Below are 18,402 nucleotides of genomic sequence, written 5' to 3'. Positions count from 1 at the left end.
TCTAACCTAAACTTCCCCTGGCACAACTTGAGACCATGCCCTCTTGTCTTACTGATAGTTGCCTGGGATAAGAGACCAACCCCCTCCAGGCTACAACCTCCTGTCAGGGAGTTGTAGAGAGTGATGAGGTCTCCCCTGAGCCTCCTCTTCTCCAGGCTGAACAGCCCCAGCTCCCTCAGCCTCTCCTCATAGGACTGTTGCTCGTGATTTTTTAAGCAACTTTAAAACACTCATTCCTAGCAACCAGAGCCACAGCACACAGGTTTTCTGCAGCACAAGCAGCCGAGCTCAGGATGACTCCTGATGAAAGACATGAGAACACAGCCCCAACAGACTCCCGGAGTGCTGCTCTGGCCCCTTTCAGAAACTCCCATTGGCATCTGCAACCAGATGCCAGTTAAAGTCTACTGGTCTAGTAGAGACAAGATTGTGGAGCATTGGAGCCTGGAAGAGCAGCTGCCACTTAGGCTGGAGGGTCCATGCAGACCCAGGATGGCTTGTGCAGGCAGAGCACCCTTCCCCTTGTCAAGTGCCACAGGTCTCATCAGCACACTTTTCACACAGCACAATTTACAGAAAAAAACAGAACAAACAGGAGTTCCAGGGAGCTTTTATTGAGTTAAATCAACAAAATCAGGATTTTACCATTCATCTTTTTTTGCATCATCATTTGCAACTCATGAAGCTCTTCACAAGTCAGTGCTGCAACACAGATACAGCCAGAAAAACACATCTCAACAAAATCTGAGCTCCACTGGAGAGTTTGCCAATTTAACAGAAAGCCAATTTTCCCCTCCCTCCCCCGACTGTTTTCAAGGACTAGACCATGTTGTTTGCTGGTTAACAGTAAGAATATCAATCCCTTGTCTAGGGAACAGTGGATTATGACACTCCACTCAAATCGCAAATAATTTCTTTTCTTGAAATAAAAGTTCCAGTTTCTTTCAATAAAGGGAATAGTGACTATTTTCCTTCTCCTGACACCCCTTCCCCAAAATTATTGGTTAAAATACAGCAAGGCTGTATCTTAATAAACCCATCCCCCCCTTCCCTCCTTACCCTTCCCTAACTTGTCTACAGCAGAATTTAACAATGCTTCCCCATAGAGGCATTTCAGCAACACAACAATGAACTGAGCAAAACTTACAGCCTAATCTGCCAAAGCCTCCTTATGACGTTCAGATGCATGCTCTTTGGTCCAGAGACCTGGCTTATTACAGAGATAAGCTGTGATGCAAAAAAGATGGACCAGAAGTTCACAGCAACCAGAAACTCCCTGCAGGGACTACAGTTGCCCAACCTCTACCATGGCAGCTGTACTGCTGGAGTTTCTGGGAACAAAATTCACTTTGTCCTCAGAAAGCAACAACCAGTTGGCCCCAGCAGCACTACAAAGTTCAGCACCAGGGCAAGAACCACCACAATGGCAGCTCAGGAGACATGGCATGGCATCTCTGTAACCTCTCCTACAGAAACTGAGGCAAGATAGCCATCTGCTCAGATTTGTGTCCTATCAGTCATTTGTAAAGAGAAACAGTGTTTGAAGCATTTTTAAATCCTTGGAGTAGACACCCTCCCCCCCACCCCAAATGAAAATAAACAGAAGATCAGAATGAGATGATTTGATACCACCATATACACAACATGAATTCATGTTGAGCTTCCCTGTTCTTACCCACAAAAAAAAAAATCACAGAGGGCAAAGGAAAGATGCTCCCATCTCATTCTGGAAATTGGAACATGTATTTGAGACCAACCCACCCCCCTCCCTTTGGGAAAAGGCCTCCAGCAGCTGCAGTGCCCCCCAGCACACCCAGAGACCACCCTACAGGTTCTCTCAAGTGGCTGAAGGTTCCATCACTCTCTTCACAGCCACCTCGCCCAGCTGTGAAACTCCATTTCACAGATTCATGGAGTGACGCTTTTGACTTCCGAGTTAAAAAGTGCAGAATACATCAGGTTCTCATTCACATCAACTTTGTCAGAGGAAGTATTTGACCTAGGGCTCATCACCAAAGGCTCCAACTAATGCATATGCAAAGGCTGGCACATGACCAGCAAGAACTGGAGCTCACAAGGAATCTCAGGAAGCCAAGATTTATACACACTCCTTACTCTTGGACAGGGAAAAAAACAACCAAGAAAACCCCAAAACAAAATAATAATAAAAAAAACCAAACAAAAAAACCCCCAAACAAAACAAAAAAAAACTAGGATTATCCTAGTCCTTTGGAGCATCTTTCCATTTGCAAGATCGCATCTGTTCAAGACAGCCTACTAGCACCAAAAATAGGCTGCTTTCTTCTTGACAAGAAGCCACCTAAAGATGGTGCCCTGATAGTTTAGATTAAGTGCCAATCCTCAACGAGAGGCCAAGTTTAAAGTAATACTTTCAAAAGTTCTGTGCTTCAAGAGGGACCATCAACGCATGGCACCAGGCTAACCTACCACAAATCCAAGCAGAGCACACACACCTGACTCAACATCGCTATCCTGTTCTTGGTACATGTGCATGCCCTGGTAAGATACAAAACTTATTTACATTTGTCATGTCTTCGTTGCACTAAAATGATCCCTCTTCTGTCTGGAAAATCATAAGCTGGCTGCAGTACAAGAGCAAGATTTTACTTTTGGTCAAAGTTACCACCCACAAACTCCCACCCCCCACCCCCAAAAAGCACCCCAAAATTGTTTACATTTAGTACCTGCCAGTCAGATGTAAGCTGTGTGGCTCACAGTGTGCCTGTGACCAAGCTCTTGAGTTTGTACTCTAGTGCAGCATTTGCTACAATTATGGAGTCACTGCTGACAAAAGGAAGAAAAACATCCCAAACACAAAAACCTTTCCGTCTTGTAAAGTTGTTGTCAGGAGGCACCTGGCTTGTTATGTATGATCCTCAAGGAAACAGATGGCTAAAGTCCGCCTTGTTGTTCCAAACAATTTTACTCCAATTCAAAAAAAAAAAAAAGGGTCAAAATGGGAGAAATTAAGACAATTAATTCCTGCCTCAAAGGTAAGCAAGCATGGTGAGTGCAGCATTTGTATATGCAATAAACAAATGAGCAAAAGGGATTGCATTCATCCAGGTGCCTCCTGACAGTGGTGGTGAACAGGCTAAAAGGGATTTTAAAAAGAGTAGTTTTTGATTTGTCTCACTCCTTTTGCCTGTAGATCAGGCCAAACATCAAGCATGTTGGGAGGGGCACAATTTAAAGCAACACTACTTGACCAGATAGCACTTTTCAGCAATATACAATGCAAAATGACAGACAGCAACTCATGCCAAACCAAAGGAGATGGCAAGCAGCTTCCTGCAGCTTCTGACGTTAACAGGGGTTTGCCCTTACCTGCTCACAGTTCTGCACAGAGGCTGCTCTGGGCAGAAAATGCACAGTGCTGCAGGAAGTGAATCGATTCCATAAAGCTCCAGAACTGTCAGTTTATGCATGTAAACTGGTTTTCTATGGTCTCTCTTAAACTCAAATCCACATCTTAAACATCCACTGCTCAGAAATTCTGACACTGGGTTTCCCTCCCACCATGGTGGAACACAGGTCATGGGCCCCTTCAGAGCTTGTCAAGCTCCTGAAGTTTCCAAGGGGGAAATCAAAGAGCATCTCCAAAAAGGCTGAGCTATGGATTTGGAGGCCTTGGAGCCCCCCAAGTGATCTCTTCCATATGAGTGGTACAGGACAGTGTTGCCAGCACCAAAGCACAGCCACGCTGTCAAGGGACACTTGTGGAGGCCTGCACTTCACAGAGGTCAGAGCACTTCTCACTGTTTAGTGTTGCAGAAAACTGAGCCCCTCTCATCTTTAGCTGCTCCCATAATCAGTCTAATCCCTTTAACCCCAGCAACCTTCATCACAAAAGAAAAAGTTATATATGAACCCAAAGAGAAAAAAAATAATATTTACAAAGTTTGTACAATATACACATCTGATTTTCTATGGGACACACTGCACCAGAGGAAAGAGGGCCATGGCTCTGAAACAAGTCTACATATCAAGTGCTGTAACTACGAATGGAGACTCTTATGGAAATCAGTCTTTTAGTGTTCTGCTAGAGCACAGGGCTTTTCTTATGGCTCCTGCAAAGGATGACAGGCTACTCTTTCCTTCTGGAGCTATGATGCTGCACCTAATCAGCCCAGATTTTAAGTTGGTTTCATTTTAAATACAGATATTTACAGTTTGGGTGAACTGCAGATGCATATCAACTCCTCCAGTTAAAAAAAAAAAGTTGAAGAAAAAAGTAGTATTACCAATACATTTCACCTCCCAGCCCTGGGCTTGAGTACTTGGGAAGGAGGAGAAGGGGAAGAGAGGGGAACTTTGACCTGAAACCAAAAACAGCTGTTGATTCCTTGGGCTGTGTTGGAAAGGTGATATTCTGAATGGTCTCATAGCATAAGGCACTTTGCACGAATAAGTAACAAGCTCTTTAGCTTAAAAAACAGATGAGTAACCAGGGAGAAGTTGAAATGCACTCAGTCGATGGTTAAAGAATTTGAAATAGCAGACAAGCTCGCGTTCATCAAGATTCTTCTCTTTTCAGGGTTTCTCTTCTTCCCTTGCTGCCCCTCCCACCCAAAGAAAACAAAATTTAAAACCAGCAGTTAGTGCAACTAATGTTCAATCAGCACACAGTGCAAACAAGTGGAAAAACAAAAAGACATTCCTCCTTTTATCTTCTTTCTTCCTTGCTGCCAAATTTAAAAATAAAAAAAGGCCGAGCTCTTTAGTCTTCATAGTTTCGAAATGAAAAGACGAAGAAAAACCCACAAAGAGAAGGGTATCCCCAAAGAAACGATGTGTCACAGATCTGGATCATAGGGCTTCACCTTCTGGCATGTGTAATCAAAGCCTATAAAAAAAAAAAACAAACACAAAAAAACACAACCACAACACCCACAGTTAAATCAGTTCTATGCAAAACTAGAATGTAAGAGATAATTCACACTGACTATGCACCAGCTCTGGAAAAGCAAAGGGCATGTTGAACAGCTCAACCTCAGCCTCAGCTTTGTAGAAAGAGGTGCTGCTAATGCTCTACTGTACTTAGGAGCACAATTATCTCCTGGTTTATTGCCTTTTAGGAAGCAGCAAACTGTTCTCTGGCAAGGTCAGAGTATTCCCCTTAAAGAAGCCACCCAAGAGCCTGTTCCAAGTTCATCACTTGTTTCCTTTTTTTATTTACTTATAAACTTGGAGGAGGTTCAACCAGCAAAGCAGAGGCTTACAAGTCAGCTTGGCATGACTGGCTAAGGCTGTCCTTGGATGATTTCAAAGAAGGAACCACAGTTCATTCTAACACTATCAAGCAGTCTGCTTCTACGGCCACTTTTTTTTTTTATTGGTCACCTGAGGCAAATTTCAGCAGCTTCGCTTTCTAATTCATGATCTCTGAGAAGAATACACAAAAGAATGATTTCCGGTCCAAATTGTATGGTGTTGGATCTTGCACGACACAGCATCTTAACTAAGGCCAGACCAAACGTCATCCTGCAGCTACTTTGCTTGACTGCAGTCCAGGGCAAGTAGTCTTCTTATAAAAGGACTCGACTCAGCAGCTTTTTCTCAGACAATGATCAGAAAGGGAGCACTTAGGAGTCTCCAACAGTGCAACCTCATTTTCTTTTAAAACTATGTAGACGACCTCGAGTGGCAGCAAATACGAATTACAGCTTCACTCCCTACTTTGTTCACTTGCAGGAGTTCTGTGAACCAAAGGATACACTGGAACCTGCTCCGTCTGACTGGTGAGGTGCTTAGCTCTTCTGTTGGTGCTCTGTTCTCACAGCTATCCATTTTCTCTCCTCACCTTTCTGAGGACCACTTTCCTCTCTGCCCCTCACCAATTTCTCATTTTAGCTAAGCAATACAGAAAGAATTCCTTAGGCTACTAGTACCCCATCATGGCCTCTCCCAACAGCATTCCCCCCTTCCCCTTCCCCCATTTTTGGTCTCCTTAGCATATGGTCAGCATTTAAATTAAAACAACTAAAAAATACTCCTCCTCCCCTCCCAGCTTAGCATGTCCACAGAATTCCTTGCGCTGACAGTCTATTTCAAACCCTTGTTTTCACATTCAGAGCCTTTTCATCACATCAGTTTCCCTCTTCCCCTGCACTAATACTGACATATCAACTCTCCTTTCATCCCACACAATGTTGGTATTCAGGAGGCACTTACAAACATACATGTTTACTGTTTCTCATCTTCTACAGGTTCACTGTGGTATTCTGCCACATACAGGCTCTTGTCAATGTTGCTTGGTATGGGTTTAATTTCAGTTCCCAACTGCTCCTCAATACTTTTCAGGTTGAATCGATCATCATAGGTGATCAAGTTGATGGCCAGGCCAAGATGACCAAAGCGACCTTGACAAAAAAAAAAAAAAAGAAACACACATCTGAACTGAACTGAGTAACAGAGGGCTGAATGAAAAAGTCTACAGACTGTGAAGTTAACATTGCTCTCTGATGGTAAAAACAAATCCAGCTGCAGGTTTCTACATGTTTCACATCAATTTTTGGTGAGGAGTTTTATACTGCTGCAGGAATAAGAAAACTCAGGAGGTTCAATACGCTCTGACCAAAGCTCCAGGTTAATTATCAGAGAAAAGTCTTCCACTCCTGCATTATGCACATCCAACCCTTCTTCAATAACAGAGTTTGTGAGCAAGGCTGAACTACAAAGTTCAAGTATACAGAGTTCGTTTACTGCCTTCCTTAGGGGTATATTTTGCTGATGTCCAGTCAGCAGAAACATACCTCAGAATATATGGAGAAGAAAGCATGGATGCCTATGCTTGAGATACCCTGGAAGCTAAGTTTTCAGTATAGAATTTTCCCTGCAAACAGGGGCAATAGTAAGTCTCCCGAGATAAAATCAAAATAAGCCTTTATTTCTCATTTGTCAGTCAGGTCAGTTTCAAGAGAATGGGCCTTTATTTAGATAAAATCCTCAGTGAGGATAACCATCTGAGGTGATACTCAAAAATAAATTTGTCAGAAAAATTAAAGCTATCTAAAGTAATTCTCAGATACAGTAATAAAAACCAAAAGTGAATTCAAGGCTAAGAAGCATCACAGTCATCAGCACAGTTGCACCTAAAACACTTCTTTCCTCTCACCTGATCTGCCAATGCGATGGAGATAAGTCTCTGCCAGCTTTGGGAAATCAAAGTTTATCACCACATTCACAGCCTGGATATCAATACCTCGGGTAAACAGATCTGAAAGACAATCCAGGTCACAAAGAAAGTTTATTTCAATGAGATCAAATCGTGACAGTATTTAGGGTGCAAAGATTAACAGTGATTAACATTGCCTCACACTATTTTCCAGATATAAGCTTTCTTTATATCAAAGACAGTTTACATACAATCCTGTTACAGCTTCTTGCTCTGTATCCACTATAAACACGAATAATATAAGAAAAATTATCAAAACCACCAGATCTGCACATTAAGCTAGTTTTTTCCACATTAGACTATTTCAGCACAGGTCTTCTTAAACAAGCATCTTCTCACACAGGATTGTGCGCTGCCAAAGTCACAACAGACTTGAGACCTCAACTACATTCCACTACCTCAACTACTTCTATTCCATTTCCAGTGATTTTTGTTAAGACGATCCAGACATAGCAGTGACTTGTTAAGATGATCCACTGACAGCAGACACTGCTGGGTACTGCCCAAACAGGCCATAAAAATAGAGAACTTGGATCATACACAGGCCAATCAAAACCACAAAAGTATTTAGAAAAAAATGAGCTATGAGCACCTAAAGAATCAACAAAATTTATTCACATGATCCTCCTAGTCAGAGTTCTACTGATATTTCATAAAGTTTATGGTCCAACATCTCAGGGAGCCCTTGCATGTGAAAATAAACAGAAAACACTATCGCAGTGAAATGATTTGTTGGCAAAGGTGCACTTTCACAGTTTGTCACAAAAGACAAAACTCCATGTGTCCAAAGGAGTGCTGTATCCTGCAACATGCAGGCTTAACAAAGACATCTACCAAAACACCTTGTTTTGGTTTATTACAAAAAATTGGTCTATTATACCTGGGCCAATGCACTTTCTACTACATCTTTTAGAAACCGGAAAACCTTGAGCAGCTCTTACCAGTGCAAACGAGATTGCGGCACAAGCCATTCCGAAAATCGTGGAATACACGATTGCGGTGCTCCTGGAAATACACACACATAAACAGAGAGGAAAAAAACCAAAACCCACAAACCAACCAACCAGGTATATTCACGTAACAAACACCAAACTTCAATCATGTGAATTTCTCCCAGTTCTCATTAGAAAACAGTTGAGGCGAAACAAGCTGCCAGTACATATTTTTTTAGCGCTCCTTACCACGTATTCTAAAGAACTTAGCCAAGAGGGCCTTGATCCCACTTTTTGACAAAGGCACTTAACTGACTGCATTTTAAAGCTTCCTACAGTGGCATCAGAGCCATCTCAGAAAACGACTATCTGAAGTTACAATTACATGAAACCCACACCAAGGAAGTTAAACTGGTATTTTGACTATTGCCTTTCCCTGGTCCCTTGCTGAATTTAACACACTTTATCCATTCCCTTAAAAAATGAACTCAGTAGTAAACTTCCTTTTCTAGTATGAAGTATTTTTCACTACCGATGCAGAAATAGGTACGGGATGAGTCAATTTTCTGTGAAGACTCTCCTCACACAAAGATTAAGTAATATCACTGTTAAGAAGTGAAATTTAGAGAGGGAATAAACAAGTTGAAGCATTTGGCAAAAACAGAGCTGCACTTCGCCACAAAGACCATCCACCAACTAATCAAAAGCATACAAAAATCAAACTTCAAGGAATCCACTTGCATATCTCTGTTCTCAATACCAACACCACTTCTATTTCTGCTTAATTAATTACTGGTCTGGCCCACCAAACATTGGCATTACCTGTCAATTGCATGAGCAGCAAGCTAGACTACCCTGAAAGCTTTCATTTGAATTTGTTTTAGCTTAATTATAAAATGAAAAAAATGTTTCAAAATACTCCTGTTCTGTACTCATCATTTCAACCTTTTGACATCTTTTAATATCATGTGAGGTATTGTGAGGACATGTGAGCTACCATGCAATTAACAGAAACCTCTTCACCAGCAAAGCTGCAATAGCATTTTTCATCATCTACATCAAGGTCACAAGTGCCTGGTCACCACACAACAGATGCAGCTTTCTCCAAGAGGTTCCATCAAAGCCACCTCCTCGGCTTCTCAGATTCCCCTGCAGTCACAGTGCAAGATTTCTGTTTGCCAAGACAAAGTATTGGCTAAGTATTGGGTTTTTTGTCATTTGTTTGAAACCAAGCCTGTTTTCACCTGTGTCAGTTACACTGTGTGGCCTACCTTGCCTTCCCATGCTGCCAAAGCAAGGCAGCAGCAGCAGTAAGAAAGAATTGTGCCTTCTGGCTGCAGTCGGTGCTTGCACTGGACAAATTAACCTGACCTGAAGTAGACTTAAATACCAACTGGCTAGCTACACTGAACAGTCTGGAAAGATGACTGGGATGGGGGAACATGGCAGGGAGGTTGGCAGTGGGCATCTAAAAACAAACCTATAGCAAAGCAATATATGTTTCAGTTTACAAAGAACATGCAAAATTAAAGAAAGCATAAGACTTAATTCAGCTATGCAGTAAACTTGAGGTGGTGTGGAATAAACCACTGCAGACTTCATACTCACCTGCCTCATTTTAGCATGTATATAGAAGCAGGAATAGCCCAGCTGGGAGATCTTTTTGGCTAGCAATTCAACCCGTTGAGAGGAGTTGCAGAAAATGATCGACTGGTTAATCTGGAGCTGAACATATAAGTAGAGTGCTCAGTAAATGCAGCATCTTACTAACAAATGATCCCAGACACGTCTAAATCCCTACCATAAAGAAAGCATGGTAGGTATGCTGCTGGTAATTTACATAGGATGTATTTTTGTACAGAGGAAAAAAAAATTAACAAAATTCTGTAACATAAAGGTGCAGGACAAGAAGAATGCATTTTTATCTTCAGCTACATAACACATTTTGACAAAGAAAATGTTTTGTTAAGCCACCCTTGAAACACTCAAGTCTTATTCTTAGTTGTGAAACGAAAAAAGCTTCTATATGTTTCTGATGAAGCCCTACTCCTCACCCTGGAAAAGAGCGTGTTGAGGCAGTGCACTTTCTGACGCTCAGTGACATAGGCATAGTACTGAGTAACTCCCTTCAAAGTCAGCTCCTCCATCAGATTAATCTCGTAGGGTTTCTGCAAATGGGAATTCTGAAAAATAAAGATAATGATAGATTTACACGCAAAACAATGCAAAACAATGTAAATACTTCCCATCCTATGGCACACTTAACTCCATGGCAAGGATGCACTACCTCGTCACTCACTCTTTGTGCTATACTCTAACAGACAGGGTGGGTAAAATTTCACAAACGATTAGTCATAAATCCAAGGCGACTGAGCAGGCCCAATAGGAGCACCCTCTGGGAGAAAATGCACACAGATGACACATAACCAATCCACAAAGTGGAAAACATCACCTTATGGGCAAGAAGTGCATGTACATAGCTTCCCATTAATGCTATTGCAGGTCGAAAACTCTTTTCAAACTTCTGTCCAAGACTTGGGCTGATTTAGATTAAACCTGTGAAGTTTAGATGCACTAAAAAAACCCAAGCACTAACAGCTGCGCACCATTCACACAATGTCACCACCATCACACCTACACGGTATCTCTGCACTCACCATGAACTTCTGTACACTCAAAGGGAAAGTGGCAGAGTAGAGCAAAATCTGTCTGTTTTTAGGTAGCGTGAGAATAATATCTTCCATTATTTGAACAAAATCTTGAGACAGCAACTTATCTGCCTGTAACAACAGAAGTAATAAAGCATAAGTTAAAATAAAAAAAATATTTCAGTCTCCTGGTAGCATCACATTTGGGGGAAGGAAAAACCAGTTACCAGGGTTCCTACCAGAGTCATTCAAGAGCTTTCACACAACTATATTTTCTCTCACTGAGAAGGCTGTACACTAACTAGTGGATGTACATAAATCAATTTTATACACAATTATGTGGTAAGCACAGCTCACTCATTATAAAATGCATTTCTTAGTTTCGGGCTAGATTTGTTACTCTAATCTTCAGCATCAGCAAAGAAGACAGGAAAGGCAAAGCTTCCTAGGCTGTTTTCTTAAGAGTCACATGCAGAAAAATCCTCCTCCAAAATACTTTCTCAAAAATACTGGGAAATGGATGAGCTATAACCTTATAGTGTCTCTAAGCAAAGTTTGATTTGTTGCTGTGCATAGAAAGGAGACTCACTGAAACACGTAATTGCTTTAACTTGGTGTTAAAATCCCAGAACATTTAACATGAGCAACTTGCCTCATCCAACACTATCATCTGGACATGCTCAACTTTTGCTACTCCTTTCTTGATGAGATCGAGAATTCTCCCAGGGGTAGCTATCACCACATGCACTGTAAAGATTAGAAGAGCAAAAAAAATAGTTAAGCCCAATAAAATAATGTTTCTGGCATTCATGGCCATGTTTCATATGAACAGTTTGAAAGAATGATGACTGTATACCAACAGCAAACAAGACATATTGAAGTCTGTTCTGTAACAGGCAAACAGTAATAAGTAGAAATTCCACTACCACACTGTAAAAGCCACAAACAAACAGCAACTGTAGTGTACCAAAAGTGCTCTGACCTGTATCATCAAGTCTCATTATATCATCTCGCAAATTGGTTCCTCCTGTGGTTGCCATCACTTTGGCACCTCCCATGTGTTTGCTGACTTGGATACAGATTTGACTGACCTGCAGGGCTAGTTCACGGGTGGGAACAATCACCATTGCTGAAAGTTAAAAACATCAGTGTGAGTTACTAATAACACTCTGTATCTTAAATACTCATCCTCAGAGGAGACAGACTTCATGAAAGCGGTACTTCTATGGTTTTGGAGTTCCACTCTCGGTATCCTGAGCAGCCCAGGAACTGCTTATGACAAGGCAAATTCCATGTAAGGGTTCTCCCTTCTTTGACGCTCCCCTTGCTGAGTCCCCCAGCCAGCACACTCGCTTGTTACTTCACATCCACTTTCCAGGGGCAAGACAGTCAAGTCCAGAAGATGTCTTCCATTTAAAGCTTTTGAAAGCAACTGCGAGACTTTTCAAATTCCACCTCCCCTCCACCACTCCCCATTAACTTTCTCTGGAAGTACAAGCAGATAACCCACGCTGCCCAATTTCATTAACTAGTTTTAGATTCAAGTCTGTTATGTAGCGACTGACACCATTACCTGGCTGCAGCTACATGAAATCCACCTCAACTGACCTTGTATATTGTCCTTCTTTAAGTCTAGCCGTTCAAGTAAAGGAATGAGGTAGGCTCCACTCTTGCCTGTTCCATTTTTCGCTCTAGCCAAGATATCCCTACCAGATAAAGCAATGGGGATGCTCTCCTCCTGAAATGCAAGGACAGACAGCACACGAGCAATCAATCACAAGCCATGCTCACTAAAGAGGCTGACCAAATTAAACTCCCTTCACTAACAGTATCACATGAAACCTGATTTTTTCATGATCATTATTATTATTATTACTACCATCCTGCAACTACGAGCATGGCAGACTCACAACAGGAAGAAGTTAAACCCATCAATAAAGAGTTCCCCAACATATCCCACTTAGAATTCCTTATATTGTCTGATCATAAGATTGGGTACCACAGGTGATAGTAAAGCCATACTGACACATTAGGAAAAAAGTGAAAAACTGGGGGGCGAGGGAGGGAGGGGAAGTGAAGAGACAATGATAGTCACTAGCAAACTCCTATGCAAAAAGATTCCCACCTATACCTTAACATCAGAACAAACACAGCCCGTGTGATTCAAACCTGCACATTCCTGTGACACAATTCTCATAAAATCAGCAGGCTTTCCTTTTGAAACTTCAAACTTCAACCATCCAAACACAAGGCCCATGTATTTTTAACTTTACTGCCTTTTACAGCAACATCTAAAGAAATCTCAGCCTTTTAGAAAGGTGCATCGTGAGAACCTGTTTTAAAGCAGATCAATCACCTAAACGCCATAGCTTCCTCATGCCTTAAGGAGATAAGGCAGCAGAGCTGTGTCAATGATAAACCTTCAAAGACCAATTAAAAGAGAGTTCAACTTCCCTCCTCCCCGTCCCACGAAGTTTACACACCAACGGTTCTTAATAAAACAAGCCTTAGGAGTAAAAGGGAGATGGGGAGACAGAAAAGTGAACTTGCTAAGATATTAATCTCTCTCCCACAATCTGCATTACGCTTCTTCCAGATGCTTACAATAAAAAGAGCCAAGACTGCAATAAAGCCATAATTGTCTCTGTAACAACTAAAGGTACGCAGCCTATGGTAACTCAGTTTTCTGGAAAATTTACAGGACAGCTCTGTTCTCACTGGGACTACTTATGCGAAGGATGTTACTGAACAGACAATTAACAAATTAAGACCTCCAGCATGAAAAGGAAAATCCAAATTAACTTCTCCAAAGTGTAAGTCAGTCCCATCACTAAGCCACCCATCACATGACTTTAGTGACTTAGTTTGGGGTGAAAAATTCTTGCCTTCTCCAAAGGAAGAACTTCCCACCATGTTCCGCTGTTCACAGCCCCAGTTTTCCCAAACCATGACATAAGTATTGGACATACAGGCAAAGTTAAACATGGCTTCTAAGCAGTTTGTTTGCAAACAACCTGAATAGGAGATGGTTTTTCCCAGCCCATTTCAAAAATTCCCATCAGCAACTCCCGTTTCAAACAGTAATCTTCAAACTCGTTTCCTTTTGTGGAGGTCACGTCCTGAATAATCAAAAAAAGCACATCCATAAGATTAGGTCAGACAACCTGCAGCTGTTTTTGATTGGTCTGAGACTGCCTGTGCAGGAAGACCACAAATTACTATACAGGAGTTTCCATTACTCCATGCAACACCCTACAGCAGCAGAGGAAACATTTGCTTTCTCAGAGCCAAACACAGCTCTGTGATTACAGTGACACCTTCCCACCTGCCTCACACAACACAAAGACCATCAGTCCCTGTTGTAACACTAATAAAGTAAGAAATCCACAGTGAACTCCATTTTGAAGCTTTCCCAGAAAGGATCACTCCCAAGCAGTTGGAGAGTAAATTAATTCTTCATTTAAAACAGCAGGAACTGAACTGCTTTTTAACCTTTGCTCAGAACAAATATTTTGCCACTGCAACTTCTATCTTTTATTTAATACTTATTCCTACAATTCAACCATCCTTACCGAAGTTTTGATTCTCAAATCTTTTGGAGGGAGTTTTAAAGTCTTCTTCCAGTCATCACCAGGTCTATAGCAAAAATAAAATAACAATAAATTATAAAGTATGTCTGGATTAATATTTTGATTTTGCATTTTATTTTCTTAGATACAGTGATGAACACGTAATATTTTAACCTCCTCAAAGCTAAAAGCACCTACACATATGAGCTCAAGTTTTCTCTGAGTTAAGCAGGATATAACAGGCAGGAAACTGGAAACAGAGAAAATCAGCAGTCTGCCAAAGACATTTGTGAAATATTTATCCAGTCATGATTCAAGTCCCACTTTTAGGGCACTGAATCAATCCACTAGAACAGATTTAAAACTGAGCACTGACTTAGTCATACAACAGAAACTGGCTATAATAAATCCACCTGAGAGTATTTCACCACTTAAAAGAAAAATTCTCTTGCCCAGGGAACATCCATTCTTAATCCCCAAGTAATGTGAGAAGGTAAAAAACACTACACTGGGTTGATCAAAAGTCTTTTTTTCTCAGTGAGATTTAGACACCCATCTTCTCTTGAAAGGCACTGTACAGATGAGAGCAAGTCCTTCTCTTCCACACTCCCACGAAGTCATGAGTTTAATTCACCAGTTTCAGTGTAACCCATGTAATACACAAAAAAAAAAAAGGGGGGAGCAAGTTAGGCAGAGTTTAAAAACCTGAGTGTTCCATCACGCACTCTCTGAGGAAGCTGGCACTTCCTTTGCAAATAATTAACAAAATAAAAGCCAATGCTATTCAGGGGGAGCAGGAACAACAGGGGAAAGAGAAAAGCAACACGTTACTGTACTGTCCAAGTCTTTTACATCTGTCAGAAATTCCAAACAGCACACTCACGTTTTATTAGCACACTTCCAAAACCAGCTGGATGGGAGCAGGGTATCACAGGGAGACCATATCCTCTCAGCTAAGGCTTTGATGAATTCAAGCCAGAGCATTACACTGAGGACAGCAGGCACTACTATTTCAGATCAATGACAAAAGATAACTGACTTTAAAGCATTTCTCATTGTGAGAAAGAACTGTAACAAACCGAAAAGTATACACAACTGGACTGAGACCAGGTGGCATTTCCTCCTCTGTCTTTAATTTCAGTTCTGTTCCTTCCCACTCCCCAACTTCCCTCTTGCACCACTTGCAACAAGCAAAGGGCACAGGACTCTGATGCTCAGTGGGCTGCTTCTGACAGCAGTTCACACTTGGAAAAGCACAGCATCAAATTCCATTTTCACAAGGAACACACCAAAGCAATCACTGCTGGAGAGGAGCTCACACGTGGAAATACAGCTTTTTTTTTTATAATGTACATCACAGGACACATCTACCTGCCCATGTCATAAAACAACAGCAGACAACATTTTCAAATGGGAACCCCAAAACTTTCCAATACGTGACTTTTAAACATTCCTTTTGTGGCAGCCGATACAATCACTTACTTAATAGCGGTGGTCATACTCTGTGCTTGCTGTTGAGTGCCATTATTGATTGTGTTGGCGTTTTTCAGCTGGTTCATCTGCTGCTGAGTTTGTGTGCCTCCACCTCCTGGGCCCCCGCTGGGTTTTACGGGGCCTCTCAACTGCCCATTCTGACTGGATAGACCCATTATAACAGGGTTCTCTGTTCTGGCCGTGCTCATGGTTTTATCTTTAAAGATGTCTTTTTAGACTCAAAACTTTGAAAGTCAGTACAGAAACTGTAATAACAGTTTATTAGACTCTCCAAAACGAAGAGATAAATAAGTCTTGCTCAATATATGAGTCCTTTATTGCAATGCAGGCAAGCACCTGTAAGTCACTCAAAAGTAAAGCAGTAACTTGCTCTGATGCACTGTGGATCAACTTTTTTTTAAAAAAAGCCCTCTAACGAAGTTATGTCAGAATTCGCTTGCTTCAATCTGAAAGAGAAGCAGACAATAACAATTAGTATGTGGGGTTTTGGCCACACAAATCACATCAGTCTACTTTTGTATTTTAAGAGTCACTTTTTCCCAGGCAGCGTGCAACAAGAATACTTGCTTTTCTGTTTCCTCAGTGATAACTATCACAACGTGCATCAAACTTTTCTCCCCTTTCTATAAAGCTGTGCCTACCTTCTTTAGTCACCAAAGAAAACCTCCCAAAGAGCTGTGCTTTCAGCAGCATTCCTAGGAGGAACACTACCTGCCCCCTCCCGGAAAGTAACCATGAATTTTATCAACTACTTTGACAGTTTTTCAAGTTCCCCCACTTCTGAGATGCAGCAAAGCAGCCCTAAAATGCTGAGCAATAATGTCACGCACAAGTTTATGACAGGAAGCAAGATGACAATATCAAATGGACATTCCAGCAAGTGACAAAACCCTTAAGTTACTCTGATTCCCCTTTTCAATTTGAAAGGGAAATAGAAATTACATAAACCCAAAACAACAGCTTACCCTCCTCCAACCCAGAACATTAGCTCAACCCAGCTTACTCACAGTTTTGAGCTGAGCACTGATTTAGAGCCGTTCAGAGCAGCAACATGAATACCATCACACTGAACTGAGCAGGTGCCTCTGAGAGTCCAAGGGACTGAGCCTGAACTGAGGCAGCGAGTAACACACATGTACACTGGATATCCAGCTTCCTGCTTATGCGTTCCACGTGACCTTACCTTCCAGCAGTCACCAACAACTTATGTTGTGCTCAAAAAATAACATTTGGTACAGGACTTAATATTGACTCCATATGTAACAGAACGGTTGGCAAAACCACAGAGAGACAACACAAAGTCTGCCCCTTACAGAAAGTAAGTACAGACCAGCTGAAAGACTCCTTACTGTGGTACCACGGAGACAAAACATTCCCAGTACAAAATCTTTTGGAACAGAAAGTAGGCTTGCCTGTCCTTTCTCATCACAAGGCACCTTTTATCTTGGGAAAATGCAAAGGAAAAACCAGCAGATTACTGCTTCCTAACCTCGGCGTTCACAACAAAATGTGCTTCCTCAGTGAATAAAAGCATTTCAAGAGAGTGAAAAAGGAATTCAGACTCTTCCCAGACTTCCCTGCTGTTTCCAAATGCGTCCACAGCACAACTTTAAAGTTCGCAGAACCAGGATTTTCCTGCTAGTTATCTCTCATCTTTGAAGACAGATTTCTCCTAGCCATTAACTTCGTAAAAACCAGACGAGATGAGCCACGAAGGTAACCGGAGCCGCCAGAGAGTCCCGGGATACCAACGCCGAGGAGTTCTCCAACATAGCAGGAAAAGAAACCTCTCAGCCCCTCACTCCCCATCCCCCCCACCCCGTAACTACCCTTTAGGAGGACAGAGGTTAAAAACAACACTCAGCCTCACCGAACCCAACAAATCCCCCCGTTCCGAGACAAGAGGCGCCACCATCTCGCAGACCGGCGGCCCGAAGGGAAAAGGGCCCTCGCAGCCCATCTGTGCCCCCCGGACGCGGGCAGGCGGCCAGAGAAGCCGTTCCGGACCTTCCCCTTCCCCTCGGCCCGGCACAAAGGGAGCCCCCGCGACGCCCGATGTGCGCGGTGAGGCCGGGCCGCACTGCAGAGCCGCGGGGCCGAGCGGCGGGCCCGGCGCCGCCCGCGGATCGCAGCTGCGCCACACCGGCACATCCCGCCCGCCCAGAACAATGGAGAGTCCGTCACCCGCCGCCCGGCCCGACCACGCCCCGCGCGGGACCCCGGCCCCGCCGCTCCCGCTGCGCCCCGGCCCGACCATCCCCGCCCCGCCCGCCGCCCCGCCAGGCCCCGCTCAGGCCCAGCGCTCCCGCCGCAGGCCGCGAGGCCCGGCCCGCCGGCGCCGGCCCCTGCCGCCACGCTCCCGAGAAGCCGCGCCCGCCCCGGCGCCCCGGCCCGTCCTCACCGCCACCAGCCGCGCTCCCCCTCGCCCAGGTATAAAATCCTCTCGCTGCCCCGGTGCCTTGTTATGGCGACTCGACGCTCCAAGATGGCGGCTTCCTCCTTCCTCCCGTGCGCCCTCCCCCTCCCGCCGGGAGGAGCCGCCCCGCCCCGCACGCATACGC

The 18,402-nt window shown here is 43.1% G+C and overlaps 1 protein-coding gene across 4 annotated transcripts; it reads right to left on the bottom strand.

Moving 5' to 3' along the window:
• Nucleotides 1–594: 594 nt before the first annotated feature.
• On the bottom strand, nt 595–18,390 carry DDX6 (DEAD-box helicase 6). Of its 4 annotated transcripts, none has more exons than XM_051812354.1 (14): nt 18,243–18,390; nt 15,830–16,287; nt 14,351–14,414; nt 13,793–13,897; nt 12,387–12,516; nt 11,761–11,907; nt 11,427–11,525; nt 10,788–10,906; nt 10,185–10,313; nt 9,739–9,855; nt 8,140–8,203; nt 7,139–7,240; nt 6,196–6,383; nt 595–4,867 (listed from the first exon to the last, which is right to left on the bottom strand). In XM_051812354.1, exons 2-13 carry the CDS (start codon nt 16,027–16,029, stop codon nt 6,208–6,210), a joined length of 1,452 nt encoding a protein of 483 aa, XP_051668314.1. In that variant the 5' UTR covers nt 16,030–16,287; nt 18,243–18,390; the 3' UTR covers nt 595–4,867; nt 6,196–6,207. The 4 variants fall into 4 exon arrangements, with proteins under 4 accessions (XP_051668314.1, XP_051668313.1, XP_051668315.1 ...); XM_051812353.1 differs by having other exon boundaries at nt 6,204–6,383; XM_051812355.1 differs by lacking the exon at nt 595–4,867 and adding an exon at nt 4,875–5,874.
• Between the last annotated feature and the right edge of the window lie 12 nt (nt 18,391–18,402).

The sequence above is a fragment of the Manacus candei genome, unplaced genomic scaffold (assembly GCF_025592945.1).
Source record: "Manacus candei isolate 608988 ecotype Guabito, Panama unplaced genomic scaffold, ASM2559294v1 h1tg000086l, whole genome shotgun sequence".
NCBI lineage: Eukaryota > Metazoa > Chordata > Aves > Passeriformes > Pipridae > Manacus > Manacus candei.
Note: the sequence above shows the minus strand (reverse complement) of the source record. Positions and strands in the feature narration are given on the sequence as shown.